At 39.3% G+C, this 27,188-nt stretch overlaps 1 protein-coding gene across 1 annotated transcript; it reads left to right on the forward strand.

Annotated features, from left to right (window-relative positions):
* The first annotated feature begins 628 nt into the window (after nt 1-628).
* On the forward strand, nt 629-26,335 carry prim2 (DNA primase subunit 2). Its single transcript, XM_069713946.1, has 14 exons — nt 629-689; nt 1,488-1,637; nt 1,741-1,853; nt 3,050-3,144; nt 3,260-3,380; nt 4,263-4,358; nt 6,000-6,137; nt 9,499-9,566; nt 11,327-11,399; nt 11,659-11,844; nt 20,430-20,556; nt 20,769-20,851; nt 23,692-23,760; nt 25,758-26,335. Exons 2-14 carry the CDS (start codon nt 1,493-1,495, stop codon nt 25,986-25,988), a joined length of 1,545 nt encoding a protein of 514 aa, XP_069570047.1. The 5' UTR covers nt 629-689; nt 1,488-1,492; the 3' UTR covers nt 25,989-26,335.
* The last annotated feature ends 853 nt before the right edge of the window (nt 26,336-27,188 follow it).

A 27,188-nucleotide genomic window follows, 5' to 3' on the forward strand; every position in this document is an offset into this window, starting at 1 on the left:
TAACATAAACGTAGAAACATTGAAATAAAATACAAGCAATTTAAACGTATATTTAATTACAGTACTTATATAAATGTACTTTCCACTACAGCCTATATTTGACAGCTGAGTTGTTTGAATGAACATTTCTGAAAATGTTTTGCCAGACATGAAGAAGATAATGATGCGTTTTACAAAGTTTCAATGAACTTTGATTGTTAATTACAGAAAGGATCCCTTCATATAAACACAGTAACGAGCTCCAAAAAAAATAAATAATGCGTTTATGCTTAAAACTAAGTTCAACGAAGAACTCCGGGTGCGTTTGTTATGTAGTACAGAGGCTCCCGTTGATACCCGCCCCACCCAGGTGGACAGTGGAAAAAAAAATAGTCATACAAAGAAAACACTACATAAAACGTGACTTATTTTAAACCTTAACTTCTCCATCAACACGTCTGTTTGTTATTTCCGTACGAAAAAAAAAAACAACCCCAAGTCTTTTCTTGTATTTCACACGGGCGACATCACACACGGGCGAGACAGGCGGGCCGTTTAGAACAACGAAACGAGCATCCACACATACTACGACAAGCGTTTTTCTCTTCCGGCGTTGGGCACGTCGTCGTCATCGTTTCCCCGGGTTAGTTGAACAGCCCGCTTTGTTTGGCGGGATTGATCTTTGAGGACGCTTCTCCATCGTCTCATCGGTAATGTGGCGGCGATTATTCGTGTTTAATTGTTGAAGAAGACTCGTTTTGTCCTTCAGCTTCGGTCGTCTTCGTAGACACCATGTCGTTAACTTAAAGCGAAACGGTCTCTGTCAACGCGCTAAAGTCACGTCTCCTTCGGGCGCACGGCTGGTTTTTATAAGGATACAAAAAAAAAAAAAAAAAAAAAGGTGCTGCTCCATCAGGTCACTTCAGTTCTCGTTCAGGACGAGCGAAGGCACATTTCTAGCTGTCAAAACCACACTTTGAAAATGAAAATGCTTTCTGCAAGCACGTTTTCTGTCGTCTTTCTGCTGTATTCTGTAACAGTGAGACCACTAAAAGTTATCGGAGGTCAACACTGTTACTGACTGCAATCGCTATTGTTTTATTAGCAGCTTCCGTTAAATTACTCAGGGTGACACTTCTGCACAGTTTTAATGGTTAAACGTTGCGAACAGAAGCATCCCTTTTTGGTCAGATTGAATGTCTTTAGTGGGTAACTAATTCATGTTTTTAGGTTAAAAAAAACAACAACAACGTTTCAGTATTTCCAGTAAACTGTTTTATTTCCCAAATGATAGCTGAAACAATTATAAGAAACAAAATATAGTACATTGAAGAAAGCTGTGCAACTTATTTCATTTCCAAGAATTTGTACTGAAGTTTACGTTGGTCTTTACCTGTGTGTGTGTGTGTGTGTGTGTGTGTGAGAGAGATTTGTAGTCACTTTAAATATGGAAGGTGTTGGACTTATCTGGTGGTACATTAAACATCCTTTGTTTCCCCTACCATCAGGCACCATGCAGTTTCCTACCAGAATAAGGAAGGGCGTCACAACCCCTCAGATGGAGCTCTACGGACAGCCGCTGCAGTTCTACGGGCAGCCTCCTCTTGAGAACATCTCTCTCTCTGAATTCGAGACATTTGCTGTGGAGAGAGTGAAATGTAAGACTCTGGTCTTGTGCTACTCAAGTCAAATATAAATTACGTAGTTCACTGGAAGCTTTGTTTTCTCTACTGATGTGTCTTCCTTTTGTTGCCCCTGCAGTGCTGAAGACCGTTGAGAATTTGGGAGTAAGCTATGTGAAACTGTCTGATGATTACAATAAGAAACTGGAGTCAGAGCTTAGAAACCTGGACTTTCCTTACAGACCAAATTGTGTGAGTATGTTTAGTGTTACATATTTAAAAAACTATTTTTAAATTTAGCCAGGTGTACCTTTATAAGTTGGTAATGAATATGGCTCAGCTTGCGACCGGCACTACGTATATAGCTTGAACTGAAACATTGACTTTTATGGATTAAAAGTTTATTTTTTACAATTTAAGAAGTTTTGTGTCGTAGCTGGAGTGGAGGATCAAATAAACAACAGGTGGCAAAGGGCACTTAAAAAAAAAACCCAAACATGCAGCCTAATTTGGGCATAAAGTCGCTGTATTTAATTTGAAATGTGCACTGATTAAAATGCATGCAGTTAATCACTAAGTTGTGTCAACGGGAGTAAAGAAAGAGCATACTATTGCTGTTCCAAAGAAACGTGTGCAATTGCGTATAAAATACTTTCTGTATATGCAAGAGAAAGCAGGAGACCATTCTACGCTATTATTTGGCTCTTAAAAGGCTTCTTTTATGTATAATGCATAATGTTTATAGATAAATACAAAATGTCTTCAATGCAGGTGCAGGGTTGCCTGCTCTCTGCCTTAGCTCATAACAGAGTTGCGTATAAATGTAGTATGAACAACAGCGCTCTTCATGCGAGTCTGTGTTTGGTATACAGATCGAAATTAAATGAATGAAAATACAATCATGGCTTAATGTAGCATCAGGATACGGGCCAAAACGTCTTTGGACATTTTTCCCCCTGTGGCCCCCTTCATTTCCTGTGCTGTTGGTGACCCATCAGACTCTGTGTCATGCAATGCTGATTAAGTGGTTTAGGCACAATGAGCGAGATGGTTCGGGGAAGAATATCGGAGCCATTTAAGGCTGATAATGCCACACGGGAATTGTCACATGACTCTCAAATAACAGCACGTCTCCTGCACAAGAAGGCAAAATGCCGAATTTAACTGCACAACAGCCGCTCGTAGAGGCAAACAAGGTCAGCAACACCATTAATGTGCCACAAGCAGAAAAACTGGGTGCAAGACTGAATATTAGTAGCTGAAATTAAAAGATGGTACACGGGTAATGTAAAAAAAAACAAATTGTGATACATTCTTTTCTTCTGTGCAGAACTCGCTTTAGAAATCTGACATTCTGGTTTTACCGCACAAAATTATATTTAACATGACACCAAGTAATGGAAATGAATGTGTCATTAAAAATCCTCTACGTTCTTCAACCCATCAAGAATGAAAGAAAACTTCAGGGTAAACTAACCGAATACGAGAAACGGAGGAAGGACCATATATCCCACTTCATTCTCAGACTCGCCTACTGCCAAACGTAAGTCTGTAGTTTTCATTGTATAGTATTAAAAAAAAAAAAAAATGCTGTTAAAATGTGAGTAATTCAAATGTAACTCTTACTGCAAATGTTTATTTTCATTGGTATCTTAAAGGGAAGATCTGAGGCGCTGGTTTATACAACAGGAAGTTGATCTTTTCCGCTTCCGTTTCAACTACCTGGGTCGAGAACTAAAGCTTGATATTCTTCACAGGAATAATCTGAAATACGACAGGGTAAGTTTGTGGACGCCTGTCCTTTACTTTTATGTTGCGTTTTCTGAAATGAACAAAACACAAGATGTAGAAAGCAGAGTTTGGGTTTTAGATCAGCAACAATAACCATCCCAATAACAAATACTGTCGCGTACTTGCTTTGTCTGGCTTTGTAGGGGTTTGTAGTAACTGGAATAATTCACAAATATGTTTCACAAAGAAGCAGCTGACACAGACACTCGTGGATATTAGGAAAAGAAAAAAATCTAAATTGAAACTCGCAACTCAACTAAATGTATTTCAGTGAATATATTTTGTGGATAATGTTCTCAGTTCAAGCAGTAGGTGCATCATGGGAGACCACGAGTCTGTAAGCTGTCTCCGTTTGCACTCTAGTGGTTATTCAGTTGTATTTTCACTAGATGGAGCTGTTTGATCGCTGTAACAGGAACAGTGAATGTTAAGGATTCCTTTGAATGCTAATCATAAAAAGTTGCCTTCTGTCTTTGTTTTTAATTCAAAGATTTAACTGCGAACAAATAATATTTTAGATAAATGAACATAAATGCAATTTTTTTTAAGATTCTCAGTAATTCTAATCGCATGTCAAAAAATAATGGCTTTTTTAGTTTGTGTTTTACTTAAAAGTGTGTCTTTCAATCCATCTGTGGAAAGCACTGCAGTAGGTTTTAATGAAATAATGAATACATAGTTGCATTAAAAAACAAACAAAAAAAACCCTGAAAAACTCCTCGAGTTCATCAACACTGCTGGTGTCAAGCAAGGACGAAGACTGCACATGATGTGGTAAATGATGTTTGGTTGCCATGAGCCTCAACTTTCAATGTATTAACACTGACAGAGTTCACAGCTCCTCACTAAAATTAATCAATAACTTTTCAGATTGCTGTCGAGGAGAAGAAAGCGATGCTGGATGAACTTGTCAAATCCAGTTACGCCGTCAGCGGAATCACTGTGGAGGAGCAGGACTTCTACAAAGTGAGTTGCTCATCTCTTTCCACTGGAACCAATAAGACTGTTAAGTTCTTATGTGCCCACTAAACTTCCCCCACCCCTCCCCCCCAATTCCTTATTTATTTACACTATATTCCTGAAAATTGCACATATTGAATGTAAGTTGTAAAAGCAAGGCATCTAGACTTTGTACCATTAGTTTAATGTTTGGCTAAATTAATGGAATATCCCTTTAAAGTCATTACAAACTAATGTATAGCAGGTTTGATAATTGCTTGATCTCTCTGTCTATATGATTTGTCTCCCATGAAGTGTATTTGAAGTATCATCCACCATCACTGCAAGGAACAATTTAAGCTTCCACAATAACTTGGAGTATAAAACGCATTGGGTAGAATTTACATAAAATTGACATCCTTTTTACAAGAAAAAGGGATGTAAATCCAGTATCCTCTGCCTTTTGTCCACTGTTAGACATGGGCTAATTACCTCTCAAGCTTTCTCATTAGTGTCACCCGTATTGTGTAATCCTAACCTCCCTGAGAGAACCAGTCAAGGAGGGCAGCAAACTGTGAACTCTTTTTTAAAAATAGAAGATTTATTACAGTGAAGTTAAACTCTGATTTGTCTGCTCAGTTCTGTTTTATTTCTTTAACTCCTCTACCTCAGGGACCAATATCTTGTCAGATAGAGACAGACCATCGTATTCAATGAAATAAACGAGCAAATAGTCCTCCCTGAGGCAATTTAAATCAATTTGCTGGGGGATTCGTGCTCCTCAAAATGTAGAATTACTAATCTGCTTCTGTGTATCTGTCCTTACTGTTAAAGAAATACATAGACATTTTATTGTTTTATCACATTGAGATGAATTAAGTCATTCAGTCAGTGGAGAGCTTACAAATATAATTGCGTGATTGAGTGACCAGCATCTCACCCTTTAACAGGTAAATGGATTTAAACATACTGTTCAGAACTTCTGTCTCCCCCTTCTGCCACTGAGCGTAATTATAAAAACCCTGTCGACAAGTGCTTACGTCATCTACTGTTGCAGCTGTTTTGAGCATTACAACATCCACAAAATGACTCGTTTCACCATCACAATTTGATCCATTCTGTCTGATAAGTTTAGAAAAGCCGCATAATTGAATTATTTTATCCCTATTCAAGCTAGCATGGGGCTGGTTCGGCCAGTGAAAGTCTATGGTGCACGTGCTCTGCCCACAGGGCGCGGCCAATTCAAATTCATCAACCCAATGCTTGGTGGCAATAGGATTAACCAGCTTTGTGGGAACTCATCTGGCAAAGGCATGAATGTAATAGAGGTTCATTTCTAATTAAAAGTCCAGCATAGTAGCTTTTAAATCTAGTCATTCACAAAATTCTAATGAAATGGCTGAATGTCATTGCCTGCTAATACAATTTTAAACTTGTTGCTGACAGTCTTATTCTTTGAAAGAATTATATTTTTTTCTGAACATCAGTAGAATAAGTGTAAATCCTTGGGTTTTAAGCTGCCAAAATTACAACGGGAACAAGCTTTGGCCTCCATATCCTGACACTCACCATGCTGGCCTATCTTTTCAATGCATGCATTATTTAGATTTCCTCAAACAAGTTTTTTTATTTTTTATTTTTTATATAAATAAATTTCTTTTCCCAAAGGTTCCGTTTCAAGATGCCCTGGATCTCGTGCGAACAAGGAGAGTGTACCTCAAAGCCGGCTACGTGTACATACCCCACCAGGATATCATCACCATTGTTCTCAATGATTTCCGTACGAAGCTATCTAAAGCTCTTGCAGTAAGTGTTGGCAACTCTTCACCAATTTTGAAAGGATGAATAATGGAGTTGTGGTAATGTTATAGAAAGACTATGAGTATTGACAAATATATGACGATTTCGGACTTCGTCTAAAATAATTCAGTAAACATATAGCACAAATGTACTTTTGTTTATAGTATGAGCAGGAATTTAAATTAACGATGAAAACATATCAAAATCTGTCGTAAATCAAGACACCAACAACTCTGTCCAAGAAAAAGAACTGCAGATTTTTTTTATCAACACCTTTCTGGTTCGCTCAAGCAAACTTTCACTTTATGTTATATAGTACAAGTGTTTCTCCTATGGCCATTTCCTGTACATGTGCTTTATTTAAATACATTTTGTGTGTACAGAAAGCCTGGGTCCATTGGGCAAATTAAAAAAATTGCAGCTATTGCCTTCAGTGTCCTGAGGGAAACAGTTGAAATGCAAGGTTCAAATAAGGGGAATAAGTATGCACACTTGACATAAAATGTCTGCAGGGAAAATGTGGGAGAAAGACTAGGCTTGTGCACAGTGAATTCCCTGAGGGACATGAAACACAATGTTGTGGGAACCGGGGGCAAATTATTTATAATATATGTGAGGAGACAACGAAAGTTGTGTTCTATCATTGTGAGGGGTCCAGGTTGGGGAACGGGCACAAGCGTGATCAACCCCCAAAGGCAGTAGCACTGTATGGTTTATAATTAAACTTGTAATATTAATTAAGCGCAAAAAATCTACAATAATAATGATTTACTGAGACTTAAAGAGAGAGAGGGAATAATAGAATATGCAAATATAAAAACTTGGCCAATTATTACTGTTCTGATTGAACTCTCAACCTTTCTAAACTGATTTTATGTGAATTCTGTACCTGAAGTAATCCTGTTTACATTGCGATATATTTTTTGATCAGGACAAGAACATATTAAACATTTATAGAAAAGATTAGTGTTTAGCAAAAAAAAAAGTAGGAGGAAATACAACGTATCCAGAAATGTTTAAAGTTCATAACCATTATATTCATATAGAATACAGAACAAAAATATAGAAACTAAAATGTCACATATTTCAAATAACCAACACTGGTTGCAGAAACACAGAAGAGCAGCGTTTCTCCTGAATATATTCAGCTGAATGATAAACGCCATTATAGAAATGTCCTAATTGTATGTAATTATCCTGACTGTTCTGAAGTATGATTACTGCAGAGCATAGCGCTTACTTCATCTGTAAGCATATTTTTTTCTCTTTTCTACTTGCTAATGTCTGAGAAAAACTATAAAACAAAACCAAACTTCTTCTTTTTTTTTTAACCGTTTTTATGATATTCCAAAAGTAGGTGTAAATAATTCAATTTTAGTCAGATAATTAGTCAAATCATTTAGCCAAATTTTTCTGTGGGAGATAAATTATTAAATCAAATAAACCCTGCAAAATGACTCTTCTCGCTATCAGATTTTGATCCATTCAGTCTGATAACCACATGATTAAATTATTTTTTATCCCCATTCAAATTGGCATAGGACTAAAGTGGAAGCCGGTGGACGTCTCTGGTATTCATACTCTGCCCGTATAGATCACGGCCTATTTGTTTTCATCCAGCCAGCGTGGGAATGTCTCACAAGATACCAGATAACTCCTTATACTGTCAAATACAAAGAGATTTACCCGGAGGAGTCCGGCTTTATCAGCACTGTCTGAACTCATTTGGCTTGAATGTAATGGAGGTTAATTTATATGGAAAAGTCCTGCACTTATTTGAATTGCATTTTCACCTGCAACATGATATCAGTACCTGCAAAATATGCGTCAGCATTTAACCTGCTTCACATTGAGCATGTATGAATGCGATATATAAAAGTGTTTCAAAAGAGTGTTTTGCAATAAAGCAGAGGGACGCTCAAGATTCATACTGTTTATGCACTATTGTAGCATATTGTTTACACACAACTAAAAGACACTCAGTCAAAAGAGAGAGCAGATGCTGCTGTTTGAGTCTTTAATTTCATTGCTTTGTGCACAGAAACATTATTTGGCTGTTTAAACAAAGGTCCGTTTTTGTTCAGTAGTAGTTTGATGTCCAGCCCATTGTAGTCACTTTCAATCAGGGTGTTCTCCGGTAACACTTGTGTTCATGACAAAGACTGGGCTCCATTCCACTGAAGCTCACTTCTGGCAAATTGAATTGTGTGATTACCAGAATTATTGAACTGGGATTTCTGAGAGTAGTTTTAGATGCAGTTTACCAATCTCGGAATGCATGCAGAGTAACTTGAGCACTAAGCAGTCACCTGCTGTTCTGATTATATTCTCTCCATGTCTCAGAATTACGTTTACTGTGTGCAATTAAGGTGATGAATCAATACACCGGCTGTAGAATTCATTTAAGTGTTCGGTCGTGATTAGGTGTAGTTTTGTGGAGGAGTGGTACAGAGAGTCATTGCATCTGTACTAATGTTGTCAGAGCTGGCAAGATGTACTTGATTTGCTTTAATCTGGACACATGTTGTCCATCATGAGACAGTCAAGGCCAGCTTTTCCAAACTAGAACAATAAAACAGAACACAAAAGAACAACTTGGTGCGGTTCCGCCATTCTCCTGCTTCCAGGTAATTATCCGGACCACTAACTGTTGGAATGGAATAATTTTCTGAAACTACTTTTCTTGCAACTGTGCCACTGTGTTACTATAATGGTTATTCTTCTTCACCGGGGACAGCAAACATCACAGAAAATGTGTCATTAAAGAGGTATGAAATTGAAAGCGGCTTCTCCATATGACTCCAGTTATTGGGTTACTGTTCATTAGAACAAACAGAACACAGTGTCTCAAGCTGTTTCTGGTGTATGTGGAAGGCAGACCTTGAAGAGGTTGAGAATATATGCAATTAGAGTTGTTTTTTTAGTTTTTTAAAGCAATTACAATAAATATACGTTTTCTATAAAAGCATTGTTGGGATTTCTCTTCTTCTCTTCAGTTAACAGTGCCAATAGAGACAGACATGAAATGTGGGGAAAGAGAGCAGGGAAATGACATGCATTAAAGAGTACAACATGTTGTAACTAATCACCTGACAGTTGTTTTATATGCTACCTGCATTTTACGGGGGCATCACAATGTGTGATATGTAAATCATTTGTTCAACCTGATGTCAGAAGATCTTTCTAGCTAAGGTTACATGCAGATGCCTTAACGTTATCCCTTTCACAGTGTCACTGCTAAGCCCATGTATTTTAATTATTGCTCTCTAGTACTTTATTCTTGCATTTAACCTGCAATTTTGGGCTGTTCTAATCCTCTGACCCAGACTATTTGCCATTACTCATGTGATGCCCATCTCTTGTGCAGTTGACAGCGCGCTCTCTACCTGCAGTGCATTCTGATGAACGTCTCCAGCCACTCCTCAACCACCTCAGGTACGTAGCGGGATTTATACCTTTGTTGTCATTTTGCCAGGACTCTGGTGACATAGAAGTTTAGCAGAGTTGATCTTGAAGAGCATTAGCGGCTTGCTGCTGGTTTGAGTCAACCCAGTTTGTCACTGTAGACAAGCCCAGATGTTGGACAGACTTTTTGTGTCTCGTGGTGGGGTGATCATCTCTCATTGTTGTGAATGTTATTCCATCTTAAAGTAATTAGTTACTTGAATATGTGCATTGTTTCTTGAAGTATTTCTTTCGCTGTGGAGAGAAAGATGTTGGTGGGCAGTTTATCGGTGAAGGTACCAGTTGTTTTGTAGAAGTTGGTATAATAGACTGCTTCAAAGATACACTTTCATGGACAACGTAATGGAATAAACACTCACAATTTTAATAACTGATTAGTACCTGAAGTCATTTTTTGTAATGTCAAAAATACTTTTTCTGTTTTCCTCTCGAGGAACATTTACTTTTTAAAAATTTTTTTTTATCATGTTATAGAAAACTGAATATCTTTTGGTCGCTCAAACAAACAAGATGTCGTCTTGTGCTACGAGAACTTGATGTGTTTTTCTAACCCTTTCAATTTTGATAAACGATCTATTAAAGAAATCCTTCAAATAATTGTGATTTTTGGATCTGTTCCAGATTCAATATGGTTGAAACACCTGGGAATAAAAGGTGTTGCTTATTTTAATTGTGTGTCGGAAGGTTGGGGGATTTGCCAAAATTGCAAATGACACCTGTCACTTGCAGCTTAATGTTTCATCAAACCCTAACACTGCTAATTGCTCTCACTAAAACTGTACTGAGTATCATACAGCCGGGCTTATCTCCGCTGTGCTGCGCCAGCAAGGGAGAAGGGTTTGGCTGCACCTGTATATCATTCTTGTTCAAGGGAGAAAAATGCTTTGGCTTGTTTGTATGTCTTCAAACTAATTACAACCGTTTCGGGCGGCGCTAACAGCAGGATGACTAATATCCCATAAAAAGATCAAAAAGAAGCAAGCAAGAACCAATGGCTGTCTTATTACATGACCCAAGTCTGCGTCGAACCTCATCATTTTGAGCGTGTAGGTAACCAGTTGGAGGGGTTATTGTTGTTTCCCGGTGCGAGGGGGGATCCTGAAAAATGGTAACGCACAGATAGCGGAGGAGGAAGAACAGGTGTCCTGAAATACTCAACCAATGGCACATTTATTCCAACATTCTTCATCTGGTGAGTCAGACTAGCACATCCTATAAAAAGCCTTCTACTCTTTCACCGGTGAACCAATTTTAAACGGCACCAAGAAATACTTGCTTTAAAACTTTGCTTCGTAGCAGTAAACCTCAGAGGACAGTGAGAGTGTTTAGTCCGCTTTAGATAAAAGTAAAAACATGAACATAGAGGTGGAAGAAATGATGACGCTTGATTTGTTGTTGGGGATTTGTAGTCAGGTTGTCGAGATTAGTGGGCAGGGTCACTAATCTTATCGTAGGTGGAAATTGGGGAACGCAATGTTATGTAAAGCCCCACCACTTGGGGCTCAGTGGGTTGTCAAAGTCATAAATCTACTGATATCAGCGTAGCAGTTTTTCGAAGATTTAAAGGTTGTTACAGGAGGTGTGTTACGATACATAACATTTTTTATTGAAACATTTGATTCGTTTTCATGGCACCCCCGTTTACGTCTAAAATTGCATCGATACCAAAAAGCTCTTATTTATCACAGTCCTGATATTTGTTGTGTTTTGTTATCTTTTTCCTCCTTTAGCCATGCATATATGGGACAGGATTACAGCATCCAGAAGAATGTTGGGAAAATCTCCTTGGAACAAATTGATCCTGTAAGTTGCATCAGCCATCTTTTTTGAAATGTCAACTTCAAGGTGGCTTTTTGCCTGGAAGTGGGTCGTTGTAAAAGGGGAGGAATGAGATTTGTTTAATAACGTCTCGTGGACCAGAGATGGGAACGAATAGAACATGTGTTTAGCGCCACTGAATAATTAGTGTTACAAGATGTTTAAACTGTGGTCCATAGACTCAAAATAGTTGTTTACAGGTAAATATAAAATCATTGTCTCACTTCGTCTTGCCTGCCGCTAGCTTTCAGGAAAGTCCTTCCCGCTGTGCATGAGGCAGCTCCACCAGGCCCTCCGAGAGAACCACCATCTCCGCCATGGTGGTCGGATGCAGTACGGTCTCTTCCTGAAAGGCATCGGCCTCTCTCTGGAGCAGGCACTGCAGTTCTGGAGGGCCGAGTTCATAAGAGGCAAAGTGGACGCGGACAAGGTAATGTTCACAGTATTTTAAAACATTTTTATTTGAGGTTTCATTTTCTTCTCGTAGGTTCATCCTTGAGTAAACACAGTTACTTATTGTGTCATTAACTTTGTACACTTAACCAAAGGTTATTTTCAAATATAAGGCTCTTTCATAACGGTCTTATCGATCTTTAGCTTTTACAAAATATGTAGTCTTGAACGTTTTTTCCCCGAGTGTAGTTTTGTCTGAATACCTCACTCGGGGTCCCCACAGGGATGTTCAACATTCAAATGCAGAGTCCTGCACGGCTCCAATTTTGCAAACCAACATTTGCCCACACTTGCAAATTCAGTACTGGAACTGACCCATTCAGTTATTTTTACTTGCACAACTTGCCAGTAGCCTTATACAAAACTAATGTCTAATAATAGCCTATGGCTTGAAATAGAAAAAACAAGAGCTGTGTAGCTTTCTCACTTTGACTCATTAAATGCTTTAATTAAACTAAACCAACTCACGATGTGGACCTACGGGGCCACCAGAGAATCGTACAAAGTAGGACAGTTAAAGATCTGGTTTGACGACTCTGATCTGGTTTGACGTCACCGATAAACCAAACATGGTTAATTATGCATTTATGTTTCTACCCTATTTGTCATATTTGAGGAGGCTGTTGTTCTCCAATGAGCCTATGAAGTCTCATAAACTGAACTTAATTTGAAGATTGGTTGAAAGGCCTTTTGAAAAACAACAAGTATTATTGTATTATTATTACTTGTTGTTTTTCAAAAGGCCTTTCAACCAATCTATTATTTGACCAGATGTGATTTGAGGGGAGATAGGTTGGTTCGTCTTCAGTCATTCAATTAGTTTGAATCACATTTCCTTATTTAGATGTTGTAAATATTGAACATACGTTTTCAATAGTGATTTCTTCACAAAAAAAACATGCTTTTGTTCCTACCTGCTGCCCCCGAGCATTTAGTTCATTCTAACCTGTCAGGGCTGTGCCACGATTAATCGTTCACAATAACGCCTGTTTGATTTATAATATAATTAAAACAAACCTTTTATGTTGTGATAATAGCAATATTTTGATGTGTTGACATAATGAAGCCACGTTATGTGCTTAACTTGCGCTACTCAACAAGAAGTATTGCTGAACGTGTCTGCATTTTAAACAGAATCTGAATCTTACTGAGTTTCTGTTGTTCTTTACAAACTAAAGAACTGTGACATCATATTTGTTTAGGGTTTTACTGAATATTTGAAGGCAGTCTGTTACATTTATTCTGACATATAAAGGAATAACACGTTGCAAATGTATTTTCCTCAAATGTATTTGATATTTTTAAGTGTTTTTTTTTTAAAATATATATATATCGTCAAGAATATTGCAGAAATACCCCGAAATATGATATTATTTCATGGCCGTATCGCACACCATTCTTACCCTCGTGACCATGAATTTGTATAATTTTGTTGGTTCCCCGGCATTAATCCAGACCCGGCACAAGTGTCTTGAATGGGTGGTGCTGTTTAATGGGTGATGAAGTGGCCCCATCAAAGCAGTATTGATTAAAAGAAAGTTCACTGGTGTCATTATGTGCATGCAATACTGTGATGAGGCTAATGAAGACTTAAGTCTTTATTAGTTCAGTTATTAATTCTCTCAATACGAGACAGAGACACAGTAAAGATATTAAAATTGTTCCGCGTGAGGAGAAGCACAACTCTTTACGTGAACAAGAGACTGTAGTGACAGAAGACTCCACATAATGGAACAGTTCAGATAGAACAAATTGAATTTCAAGCTGTGCAATTCAGTCAAAATGGATCATGCTGTTTAGTCTTGTTGTAATGCTTTTAATCTGAATTTATTAGAAACAAGCCCAGACTTGTTTTTAACAAAGATCGGCTCTGACATGATTGTGTTGTTTGCATTTCTTACATCAACAGCTACAACATTAGATTTGTTTCCTCAGTTAAGCTGCTTCTCAACTGCAGATATACACAGCGTGTCTGACATGGCTTGGTTTACGTAATGGATCAAAGGTCTGGGCTTGTTAATACTTTCCTTTATTGAATATCAAGTAAATTACTGCCTGTTTAATGGGTAATTGGTTGTTGTATTGATTTTGCTTTTTCTGATATGACACTAAGGACTGTTGGAACATCCCTGTATGCCTCACCTTGACTGGCCTCTCTTAGAGGAAAGATATGACAAAGTAGACTTCACTCAGAGTTTTGAGAATTTGTTGTTGTTGTTGTAATGCTCCGCCCTCACTACAGCGACTCAGGAATTCCTTTTTGAGATATCGTTTTCTCTTCCAATATCCAAACTTGATTAAACTTGAAAAGGATTTAAAGTCTAAGTGACGTAATCTTATTTTGTGCCATGGTCTATCACGGTAAAAACAGTTCTCTCAATGGTTTACTTGATACAAATCAAATAGAATGAAACAAACTTTGTCTTAATAAGTTAAAACACAAATTGCACAATATTTAAAGCAGGTTCATAAACATAACCATGCCTTTTATTTAAGTTTCAGATATTTTGGTAAAACCATTGTACCTCATAAGACTATTTCCTGGTCGGCCTTAGCTCTCAGTACACAACAGTAGCTGATTAGTTAGCTGATGAATGGACTAGTCGATAAACAGAAAATCAATCTGCCATATTATAATAATCGATTGATTGCTTGAGCCACACTATGGGCGAGAATGTTTTGAAATGTGAGAATTTGCTACCGTTCCTCATTTTACTGTACATTTTTGGACTGTTAGTTGGACAAAAAAAAAAGGGGGGGGGGAAGACATTTGATAAGAAGACCCTGAGCTCCAGGATGGGCATTTCTCACAATTCTTCTGTTGTCGTTTTTTTTTCTTGGACTGAAAATGAATCGAGAAAATACTTGATAATAAAATAATTGTTTATTGCAAAACTGCTTGACAGTTGTATTTTATAAGTTAAAGAAATACTGTGCACCTCACCCACACTGGTCAACATCCATGTGCAGCTCCCATAGACAGTTGGCATATTGCATTTTGAGTGCTTATTAAAGGATACAATATTTACAAGGTGTAAGGTGATCGCCAAGAAATCATTGTGCCGAGTTGAATGCACACTGGATGCAGTCGTCCAGCACAGCAGTGTGTATGAATGAGCGTTGACCTCACCCCCCCCCAGGTGCTGTTGTTTTTGAATAATGATTTGTAGAAGTTGATCACATGGCTGGCATCCCGGCCGGGTTACTCCTGGTAACCTGCTCAGTTTGCAGTCTGGGTTGTGTTTTGCATCAGGCCGATGAAATGTCCAGGCATGTGGGAATATCTTGAGCCTCTGTTTCCTGCTGGGGCCTCAGTTTCAGCAGTAATGAGGCGATGCACGCTGTTTGACAAACAGATATGTTGTCATGGTGGCTCACATGTCTTTTCTGCTTTGTAGAAATAGGAAAAAAAGTGGCCGACTATGCATTTTGTTTAGAGGCAGATGTGGCCTATAGTGATACAGTACTAAAGCGTTTTAGAGTATAAAGCCATGGCCAAATCTTCAGGGACCTGGTTTGTATAGAAACAAATTCAGGAGTTTGGTAATGGTAACTTTTTCATATTAAGAATTTTAGCAAGTGTAATATCAAAAAATAATTGAACAGACACAAGACTTTTGTGAATTCAGACCTCAAATGCTAAAAAAAAAAAAAAAAAAGCTAAACGTGTCTAAAATATTTCACAATTTTCAATCAAATGCAAGTCTAGTTTTGGCACTGTATAATATATAAAAAATATCAATAGTGTTCATTCGTCCTCATAAGAAATTGTGTTACTACTAGTTTAACTATGAATTGCAATGAGCACTTGTAATTCAAACAGGGTGAATTCTGCTATGGGGACCAAAACAGAGAACACCCATCACTAATCACACGTTACTAATCTGAGATTAAAAGTCAACAAAAATATCACCAGTAATTTGTGGAGCTCTTTGAAATAGTTTTTGCAGTGCTGTAAAAGATGTTAGAAGTCGGGGTGGTTACCTTTTGAGTTGTGGTTTTCCTCACTCTCAAGAGATTTAGTTTAGCAAAGAAGGTTTTTGTGTGCACACATTTAAAGAAAGTATTTTCACTTGAACCGCACAAAGATTTCCCCCGATATTTTGCGCTGTTACGAAAAGCACAATAGCTGCCTGTTAACTGACACCTGTTAAAGGATGTGTCCATCTTCCCTGCCTTCACTCCAACCGCAGGAGTCTTCGGGGCCCCATTTCAGAGGTGGCTCGGTTCACCATGTACAAGCTCCCGGAGAAAGTGTGATGGGCTCGTCACAAAGCCCAGCTCGTGTTCCCCAGCAGAGGCAGCAGGACGGTGCTGACCAGATCGCAGCTCTCGCAGTGATGTATGTGTCGTGTCAGGCTGCACAAAGCCTGCTCATTAGTATGCGACAGGCGCAGAGGGAAAAAAAAGATGAGAGGCAGCGATGCCGAAAGGGAGGCCTGGAGGAAGAGCCACGTAATGCTAGACTGGAGGGAGAGAGAGAAAATTGATGAAATCAACTTGATCTATCCATTTTTCGAGCCACAGAAGTTAGCCTATTCATTTAGAGGAGTGTCTTTTTGTGCCACATTTTTGTGTGTTGCGTTGCCTCGGGGTAGGACTGCTTTTGAACTGCTTGTTTTACAGATGTTAACTTCAGGTTAATTAATTCCCACTAACGGACACCATTTTTCACATTAGAGGTGGAACAATGGCAGAGTCATTAGATGACACTTTATATTAACTGCTCCTCGAGATTGCTTACACTATACACAATGTTATTTTTACCGCTGGTATTTTCAGTACACTTGAAAAGAGCCACGAGCTCTTTCATTGCCCCCCCCCCCCCCCCGCTTTAAAATAATACAATTTATTTTAGAGTCTTTTTCTTTCATCCTTTTTGGAAAGGTTATAAAGTAAAAGAGAGCAACTTGTTCTCGTGGTCAGGATGGAGAGATTCATTGTGTCGTCTATGATCTACAAAATCAAAGTACGGTTTTGTGTCTTTTGTAGGGTAGCACGATCATATCAGCATGTCATCGGTATAATGAAGCTTTGTTATCAATTCGAAATGAACATTTCTGCTGACATTACAGTTCCATATAATTGTGTTTTAAGTATGCTTAAATGCTCTACACTTGACCCTCTGCGGGTTTTTTTTTAAGTGTCTGATGTGGATAGAAAATCTCCTTCTTACAAATGCCTGTCTCAGGGAGAACATCATCCAAGCCTCTTTAACTGTGAGGAATCTTGGTTTTGTTTGAACATTTTTACATAAAAATACATCTTTTATAGAACCTAAGATGAAGTACTTTTTTTTATTTTGCCCAGTGGATGTGTACATTTTCAAAAACGTAGTATTTTACACCTGCATCTGCCATTGTGCCGTCACAATATGAATAGGTATTGTTACGTGTTAACTCCACTACAGGACTGGCTTGATGTTTTCTGAAATTAGGTGCAAAAATATCTGCGCATGCATCTGTAATTGCAACCGGATAAAAGAGTGGGAAAAGATCAGCTCATTGGATATCGTCATATCACACATCCTACATCCCTTGTCTTTTGTCTTTATTAATGATCATCCCTGTTCTTTAATAAAAAGAACATGGGCTATAAAGGTTTGAAAGGAAAGAGTCTGAGAATATTGCACTTCAGTCCTCATGCTAAATATACAAGTTACCTGGTCGCATTTGCTTTGCCCACAATCCTTTATAATTCACGAGTTCTTTATTTGAAATAGTTGTCAGATGTTTAAAAGCAAAACAATAATAATGGCCCATATATCCTGGTAGTTGTGTCATCCATACAAATTCAGTAGTGTTTGAGTTATAAAAGGCCTTTTTTTTTTTTTTTTTTATACTTGGCCTGGCAGGAAAAGCATAGGTGTTACTAACATCAATAATAATGGCTTTGTTCTCTGTAAGCATCCAGGTCAGCCATGACACTGTGACAGTGAGCCAGCATGAACAACACCAGGATCCTGAAACTGAAGCAGCTAAATCAATTCTGCTGTTATTAATGTTATTATTTACACCTGGTTTTTTTTTTTTATTTTTTTAGGTAAAGCTAAAGTAAGTTAATCTTTCAGTTTATTCTGGAAAAAGGTCTTGAATGAAAACAGATACTCTTTCTGGCAAAAATATAAAAACAGATTTAGTAATTACGGAAGGAAGAGAAACCCAAATAATAAGAACGTTATATTTTTCTGAAAAAGTTCTTTGAGTGGGTGTGACCCTGCAGCTTTCAGAGCTTGCGGCAGGCTTTGCCGGATGTTTGCAGCTCTTATTTCTTTTCCCTTTGCTTTGTTGTTTAAACCCTACTTGTGTGTAAATGACCTTTTCAAAAAGCAATCACTGTCCTCCTTCTGCAACATCAAACTTCTTAACTTGCGTGCACTGTGCACCATTTTAAAGTCGCTCACCTTTTATTGTTTTTACGGTGTGAAAAGGCTTGTTGTGCAGAAGAAAGGGGGAAGCACTTTAAGGGTATTACACATAAGAAGGATTGGAGCTACAGGCACATCAGTCACTATGGACTGAGCCTAAGAAGCCCTGCCAACTTTACACGCGCATGCACCCTCGCACACATACGTAATCCCTTTGATTGTGTCCTATTTCTCTGCCTCCATTGCTGCGGGTTTTTGTGAATGTGTCCTACAGTGTGGGGGGATGGTACAGCGATGTAGCCAAGATGCGAACTAGAAGAGATTTGCCTCGGCTCCTTCAATGCATCTTTTGTGCACGTGTTTATTAATCTCGCCGCTCTGATGTTGTGAATTCACCCAGTTTGGGGGGGTCATCTGTATTCTGATATTTCCAGGATTATCTAAAGTGTAGGTTGAAGTGTAGGAGCACGGTTGGCGATTTAGAGGAAACGCACTGAATATCATTCAATTTAGAGGGATCGCATTCATGGGAAGAGTGAAAACCAAGCTCTGCTCCGCTTCCTCCCCTTGGAGGTGGGCTATCTGAATATTGTCTTCAGAAAATTTGATATAGTACACATCATTATCACTTTTTAAGATTTAAAATTAGGGCTGTTTGTTGTTCATCCTGGTATTGAAAGGAGGGGCTGTTTTGTAATCTGTTGTCCATGTGAAGTCATATCTTGAACCATCTTGCTTCATATTATCTTATCTATTGGTCCTCGTATCTCTTTTTAGACCAAATCAGACCGGAGGATCCTTTTTTTTTTTTTAATGTCCAAATGATTGAATTTAATACATATAAATCACACTTTAGTGCCGGTAATGTTCCAAGGTTTTTGTTTTAATAAAGTGAGGGGACCTTAAATCAGGGAATGGCCCTTGGGGTCCTTAGAGGCTGTACAAAATTAATATTTGATTTATTGTTCTTAAAAAAAAAAAAAAGTTTTATGGGTTTTTAAATTGCCACTGCAGCTTGTCACATTAGCAAGTTCAAGGGTTTTTATTGCAACATTAATGTGTTATGATGGGTGCAGTCACTGATTGTGTTCTGCCACTGTCGAAGCACTCTGTATTTTACCATTTTATTTATTTTTTAGTGGCAGGGTCACTGCAATACAGTTTAATGACTGCACGCAATTACTGTACAATAAAAGGAGTTCACGCTGCCAAAATTGTGTGAAATGACCCCCATCAAAAAGTATGAAACGGCTTTTTGAAACTGGATTGAAGGTGATGTGAAGGTTTGTAGAAGTGTGGCACTTTAAAGTTTATGTATACAGTTCCCCTCGTGTCCTTGTTTGATGCTTTGCTTTTCAGAAAATCATATAAAGATTGTTCTAGTTGTTAAATCAGCGACTCGCATATTTTGACTGAATTTACACACTGTTGCAATATTTCAAGGACAAATTTGATAAGATTAAAGGTTTTTCTGACTGTAAATGCAGCCCGATGGTCAGTAATAACTTGGAGCTGCACTGTAAATCAAAAACAGGCCAGAGAAAATATATGCAAAACAGTATGTGGATGCGGAATGTGTTTTTGGATTCAGCTCTAAACAGTATAAACATTGTACACAAGCCTGTGCCTGCAAGTAATGGTGATTTTCATTAGTGATTAATCAGCCATTTCATTCTATTTTCTCGATGAATTTTTCATTCTATAAAATATCAGAAAATAGTCATAATTGGCCATCACAACATCCTAAAACCAAAGTTAATGTCTCTGACTTACCCATCATGTCCCAAAAACCTCAAATAACTCTCGTATAAAACAAAGGAAAAAAAAACACTAAAAAAGTACAAAGATCCTTTACTGAAGTACAAGTGCTCTACAGCTACTGGTACGTTGCGTTAGAATTTCCTACATTTCTCAAATTTGGACTTTTTACTTACTGCTCGTGTTGTGTCAAAACCCTCGGCAGGACAAAGGGCACAAGTACTGAGAAAGATGTCTGTATTACAGTATCCGTGATTCCGCCATCTCGAGTGTGGCAACACCTCTACAGCAGGCTCTCTCTAATAGCTCCATATTTCATAGAGGAAAACACCCTGTCAAAACTGACATGATGCATGACAATGTCTCTTTTCACCCCAACCTTGTCCCTCTTTACTCTCATCCTCACTAATGCCTTCTCTTCCTCTCACTCTCTGTAGTTTGACAAAGCATATGCCTACAGCATCCGCCACATGTTTGGCAAAGAAGGCAAGCGAACAGACTACACCCCTTACAGTTGCATGAAGGTGATTTTATCGAACCCTCCCAGCCAAGGCGACCATCATGGTGAGTGGACGGCTTTGGGAAGAAGCCATTTCCTGTTTGATAAACAACTCTGCTTGCGTCATCAGGAACTTGGCTCAGAAATGGGGACACAATTAGCTGTGTACATTTTCTTCAACACAATTTCTGCATATATTACCTCCCATCTGTATGCTATCTTAATTGTTTATTTATACATCTATTTATTTAAATTAATTGCCATCTCATGTTTGAAGGATGTCCGTTCCGTCACAGCGATCCGGAGCTGCTGAAGCAGAAACTTCAGGTCTACAAAGTGTCTCCCAGTGGAATCAATCAGGTGGGTGCCATCCTGTCCACTCTCGGTCTGTCAAACAGCCCTCTGGGCGCCATTATCTGCTTCTGACTGGAGACGTCTTGTGTGTTTCATTTTTCCTCGCAATCTCACGAAACTCTGCAAACAAAGATTTTTTTTTTTCTTTTTTTTCTCACTCGGTTTATAAAATCCGTGTCAAATAAAAGATCCTGTTGAGCCTTCAAAATTTTACAGCTACGGTACAGATGGCAAAAGGAAGTTTCACCTGCAGCAGCTGGATAATTCTGAGATCTCAATACAGACAACATGGAGGGAATATATCATAAAGACATATTTCTCATTTTATAACAATAGAAAGCCTGTTGAAAATCGGTGAAGTCGCCCTTTTAAGCAGAATAAACATTCAGACAGAGACATTGTCCCGACAGCAGTTTTGTCATACAGCCTACCAGGACTACGGGTATGCAGCCATGCTGGTGTCTCTGTGCTGAGGCTAGCAAAGCTCACTACGGCAATACCGTAGACTGTAAATAAAGATGGGACGAAGGCGTCCTCACTTCCTTACCATTGTATAAAAGTGAAGCTAATGTAATGTTGAAATGGGCGCTGCCATATTGCACTGGTGAAGTCATTTGTGATTGCAGCAGGGGACCGGGTTGATGTCGACACCGTGTCAACGCCCGGCTCCTGGGGCCTCATTTACAACCGTTGCTACGCACAAAACGGGGGCGTGAAAGAGGCGCACGCCCCTCACCACGCCAACGTCGCCATTCATAAAAGCAAACTTGACGGGAAAATGTCAAATGCAAACTCTGACCCACCCGCACGCATGTTCTGGAGACGGGGAACGTTGCGGACGCAGACGGTGGGGCGGCGAATTGAATAATTCATCTGTGCTCGTGACCTGTAATTATTCCATAAGCAACTTTAAATTGTAAATGATAAAAGCGAATCTAAATCGCATGTTTAATTCCAGTCGTTATTTCTTGCGCGCTGTCTCATCAACACGTCTCCCCCCCCCCCCCGGAGCGCGGAGCGCAGAGCAGAGAGGGCTGGACTCGCTCTCCGGTCAGCGTAGAGCGCTGCAGCTGCTGCAATGCAGGTTGATATCAGGATGTGGCGGATTCCGGAAAGTCTTGACGGTCTTTACCCCGATATAAAGCATGAACATGCACAGTCTTTTTCACCGCGTTAACGTGACACACTGATCATCATCCTCAGTAAAAAAAAAATAATAATAAATAAATCCAAGATCAAATCAAACAGCATCAGGTTAAAGAACTGCAGCACAGAGCGTCATTTTTAAGATGCAAATTCTCACAAACGAACAACATGAGCTTCATGTCCTCCACCTCGTCCACAAACACCAAGAATTTTGTGTCTGAAAAATAACATTTCTGTGTTCCCCTCTCTGTTGTCCTGAGGATTCACCAAACTGACCCACATGACTCATTTGATGTGCATCAACCTTCATAAATATGCTTGGCGTTGATCGTTTATGGTCGAATGTGGGAGTGTCGAAGGCGGTATACGAGGCCGATCTACTTGCGCATACTTCCAGGTGGATTATGATTTATAAAAGGAACATCGCGTGCAAGTGGAATATTTTCCTGCTACTTTTATGATGGATCTTACTTTTATAAAGGAGGCCCCTGGTCACTACTGCAGATATTTTGGCTTCACTTTTAGGGAGATATCATAAAGTCCCGTCTTTATGGGCAACGCTAACATGCTGGTTTAGGACATATGTTGACATATGTATGTTTACCACGCTCACCACCTTAGCCCAGCATGCTAACATTTCCTAATTTGCAGTAAACCCAAAGCAATTTCCGATTCAAATTTTTCTGACAAACTGAAGAATTAGATGTTTCTGAACGGGCTGAGAAAATTGAAGAGGACTTGTCGGGGAAACACTGAACGCGTTGCGGCACGTCACGAATCGCTCGGTTACAATTGCATTATTTGCTCGCGTGCCACTTTTATTTACCCTATCCAATCATCGTATTAATTGATATTTGCCCCTTTTCCAAGAGAGAACACATAAATAAAACTGACAGCACATCCCCTTATTTTCCTTTTATTGTCGGTCTGTTGTGTGCAATTTCACAAGTGTTCCTAATATTCCACTAAGCAAACTAAAACTAATAAAAACTGCAATATCTGGCTAAAACGGTACAAACCTCATCACTGATCCAACGGCAACCCTGAGTGTTGAGCACGCTGCTGGCGGTATCGTGCCGGAGGCGGCCTTCAGGAATCCAGGGAATAATGAAGGAACCAAATGCAGTCGTTTCCTCAGAAGAGGCTCTTTTTTTTCTTTTTTTTTTAGTGAGTGCTGAGGACCTTGAATTTATTTTTCAACAGGTCACCCACTTACAGTGTGCAGTCACACTGACACTACAGGAGCTTTACTGCAGGAATGTGGGAGGCCTTGTGTGACCCAGTCAAAACTCAGACTACAAACTGGCAGCTCACTAACTCCCTTTTCAACTTTACAGAGCTTCAAGGAGGGGGGGAAAAAAAAATAGGAATTCCCAAAATTGCGATGTACCGGAAGACTTGAATGCGTAATCGTTGCCGGTGGTTATTTTACAAAGACTTGACTGGGGGCATGAATATTTAGATTAGCCCAAATAAGCATGTGATCTGTTTTGATTACATTTGCAAAGAATTTTCTGAAGGATATATTCGCTGCTGTCATTCTGAATTATGAAGTATGTTTGTGTAGGTAATTGACCAGAGGCCAATTAAAACAATTTTGAATTCAGAGCTGCAACAACACAAATAAATGTGCCTGTCACTGAGGTTTTACCTTCTGTTTGTATCCTATATCGTTTTTCTTTTTTCTTTTTTTTTTGCAGATCCTGGAGCTGGTCGAAGGAATGCACTACCAGTTGGCGTGCCAGAAATACTTTGAGCTGACACACAATGTAAGTGCAAATTTGATTTGATGTGGGGGGAGTAACTGCGGCCACCTGTGTCAGAGGCAGGGTTTGGTCCCCACAGCTCATGCATGAAGGCTCAGGAGAGACCCAGAACTGTCATCACATCCATCATTAGCTGGCTGTCACAGCCACTTAATTTTTTTATAGCTTTAATATAGCATTCGGAATTATTTTTCCCCCCGTGGATACTTATTTAATTTAATCGGTTATACTCGGAGGCTTGAGTCATCATCCCTTTCAGGCCTGAAACTAACAACGTATTTGCTTGTGACTGCTGATGCAGGTCATTCGGCTGGCAGACACACGTGCGTGCGCACGCACACACAAAACGTTTGCCAGAGATAATCATTAGTTGAACACATGCTCTGGGGCCTCATTTATATTCGTTGCGTGCACACAAAACGTGGCCTAAAAGAGGCATTCGCCACTTCCCCCTCAAAAGTTGGGCTCTATAAAAGCAGACTTGTTCAGAGAATGTGCACACCTGGGTGGGAACTCGAAGCTACGAGCACAAATGTTGATGCTGTGAACTGAAGCCAGATTGTCAGTATGGATCTTTAGTCACCGTTTTGTAAATAAGGCCTCTGGTCTGTGAGTGTTTTCTTTCACATTTACACGGCTTGTTATATAGCGTTTAAGGCGGAGCGATTGTTTTGAATTGTCAGAAGTAAGTCGTAAGTCGAGTTAATGGTTGGTAGGAGAAAATCATTTGGCACAAACTGGCACGTGCACGGTAGATTTATGAGTTGACATTGAGTTAATATCCTTCGTATTCACTTTATTAACACTGACTGTACGTAAAGAAAATCATACCACGTGAATTCAGACGGTCAATCGGTTTATAAAATGTAAATGTTCATATCGTTCCACGGTGTAGAAGCAGGATAGTCTGGAAGGCTGTAGCGATCAATGGATTGAACTGACTAAGGATACGTTTTATTTGTAACAAATAATGTGCTCTTTATTCAGTCTCACTTTTGATAGTTAAGTATGTAAATGTAGAACAAATCCAGGCCCGGTTTTTTGAACATACAGTGTAGTTCATTCTGATGTGACTGCGATCTCAGCTGGTTGCTGTACATCTGTTCCACCGTTGTAACCCAGGGCTATTGGGTTGCTGCTTGTTGAGTTTTTAATGACTAATTTGTGGGTCATTTGTTTGCTTACAGTCATTTACATGTACGTTCATTTACTCCACGCAAACGATCGATTAAATAACAAAGATTTAATCAGCAGTCAGCTGACATTGAATTCACATCTTTATGATGCTGCCAGCTGCTAAAAGCTCTGATTTCACACCAGTGTGCTGTGTGTAAGAGGGCAGACTCACTTTGGGAGGCCTGAAATCTCAGCAGGCGGAGAATGACTCGAGAAGGAATTGATCAATAACCATTTCCCCCCCCCTCCTCCCCTGTGGGTACACTGTAATACTATACAAGGAAGCAGTAAAATGCCTACATAATTGGCTTTTAAGTGCATCATGTTTCCAAAAAAAAAAAATTCTCGCTCCAGTGCTTCAACAAGTAGAAATAGACAAGGGAAGTGTCTCCTCACTAACAGATTGTAACAGTCATTTAAAGCATTTACTTTTTCAATAAGGCTTTCAAAACATCAATCACTCTTACATCATCGTTAAGAAATCATGCAGGAGGTTACAAAAAGCATCTGAACTTCATCTGTTCATTAATTCATAGGTGTTTACTCATCGTGAGTGATACAGACATTTTATTTCCTGAAAGGGCATTTTATCTTTTCACTGTGCTCTGATGGAAGAGTTAGCTGCTGCCTTGGCTCACTAATGTGGCCATGAAAGCCCTGCTACTCTCATTAATGTCACTGAATTAGAAACCTCTGAGTTATTTCAAACATCCCACATCGTCCCACTGAAAACTAAGACCGTTGTTTTGATTTTTCTCTCCTGACCATCCCTCTCGTGTGTTTTCTCTTCTTTTTTTTTTTTTTTTTTTTTTCTAAATGATCAGATTGAGGACACCACTTTCTCACTCAATCACCCCAACCAGTACTTTATAGAGAGTCAGAAAGTTCTGGGCGGAGGCAAGGACACGAAGCGAGAGATGGACGCAGCACAGAGGTCGCAGGAAGAATCCGCCGTCGGAGCATCCACTGCAGCTCCAGAGGCAGCAGCAAACGCCTCCCAACGTTCAGACGAAATGTCAGAGGAGCTGGACCCTTTCTTTCATAATGATGCCTGATTTCCTTTTCTTTCTTTCTTTCTTTTTTTTTTTGTATTTGTATGAAGGCTGAGGAGTTGGGTGATGCATATTTTAAAGTCACATGTTAAGTATTAAATTAGCAAATCGGTAATCTTTCAATGATTTAACTCCAACATGGCAGTCTTTGATTTCATCTTTTCAAACCTCGACATCATGCCGAAGTTTAGTTTCCTACCTTATCTCATTCTTTGTGAATATTTCGGTGACGCAGCGTTTATTGCGTTAAAAATTAGTGCGACTCGCTTGGTTTGTTTTTCTTTGTTTTCGCTCCGGTCTGAACTCGGATGGCTTTTTACCCAGTCGGAGCTCACAGTGTTTTGGCAGGGAGGTGGAGGTTTTTTTTTTGGGGGGGGGGTGATGACTAGAACATTTCCCAGCTGTCTCAGAAACAATGTCATTGTATTTGCTGGCGGCACGGTGGATGAATGGTGGCAGGAGGATGGATGAAAATAAACTATTTCCACAGTTGTATTATGCTGCCGTGAAACATTGCCTCATAGTGCACGGTGGAATTTATTCAAAGCATTATGTGGTCAGGAGATATTTCCTTTTTCTTGTCTTCAACCTCTGTCTGCTCAGTAATTCATGAAAAATGGTGGCTGTGGAACAGTCGACCCTTTTTGTCTGCTGTGGCCTCGGCGACAGTCTTCGGTCTTTAGGAGGAACAGTTTCATGCTCGTATCTTCACTCTTACTGTGCATTTTTTATAAAATCTGCTAACTTTAGATCCAATTAGAGGCACTGAAGGTTCAGCCGTGAATTTTATGAATAGCAATGCGTTTTCCAGGAGGCCGCTGGAAATACAGGCTGATTTGATGAAAACCTCCATATCTGTAATTCAATGATCGTTAATTTTAAATTTAATATCCCTAGCAGGTGTCACAAAAATTGTAGTATTAATGCACATTTCTCTTCAGGCTTCTCCGTTTCAAGACTCCTTCTGACACATCGAGAACACACTGCATCGGTGTCTCACACTTGTAACGTCAGAGCAGCAAAGCTGCACATAGCTGGAATTAAATTAGGTCTTAAAATCCAGGCATGGTGCTTGACATGGAGAGGATTTATTCAGTATAATAAGGCGACTGGATAACAGTGCGCAGCCGGGCCGCTGTCAGCGAGAGAAACCTTGATGTTAAACATTTGGTAGCGGATGACTCCGTTTGACAAAGCTGGCAC

This window comes from Brachyistius frenatus, unplaced genomic scaffold (genome assembly GCF_029030835.1).
Source record: "Brachyistius frenatus isolate BFR_SWC_R1_liver_20210118 unplaced genomic scaffold, ASM2903083v1 Contig_124, whole genome shotgun sequence".
NCBI lineage: Eukaryota > Metazoa > Chordata > Actinopteri > Embiotocidae > Brachyistius > Brachyistius frenatus.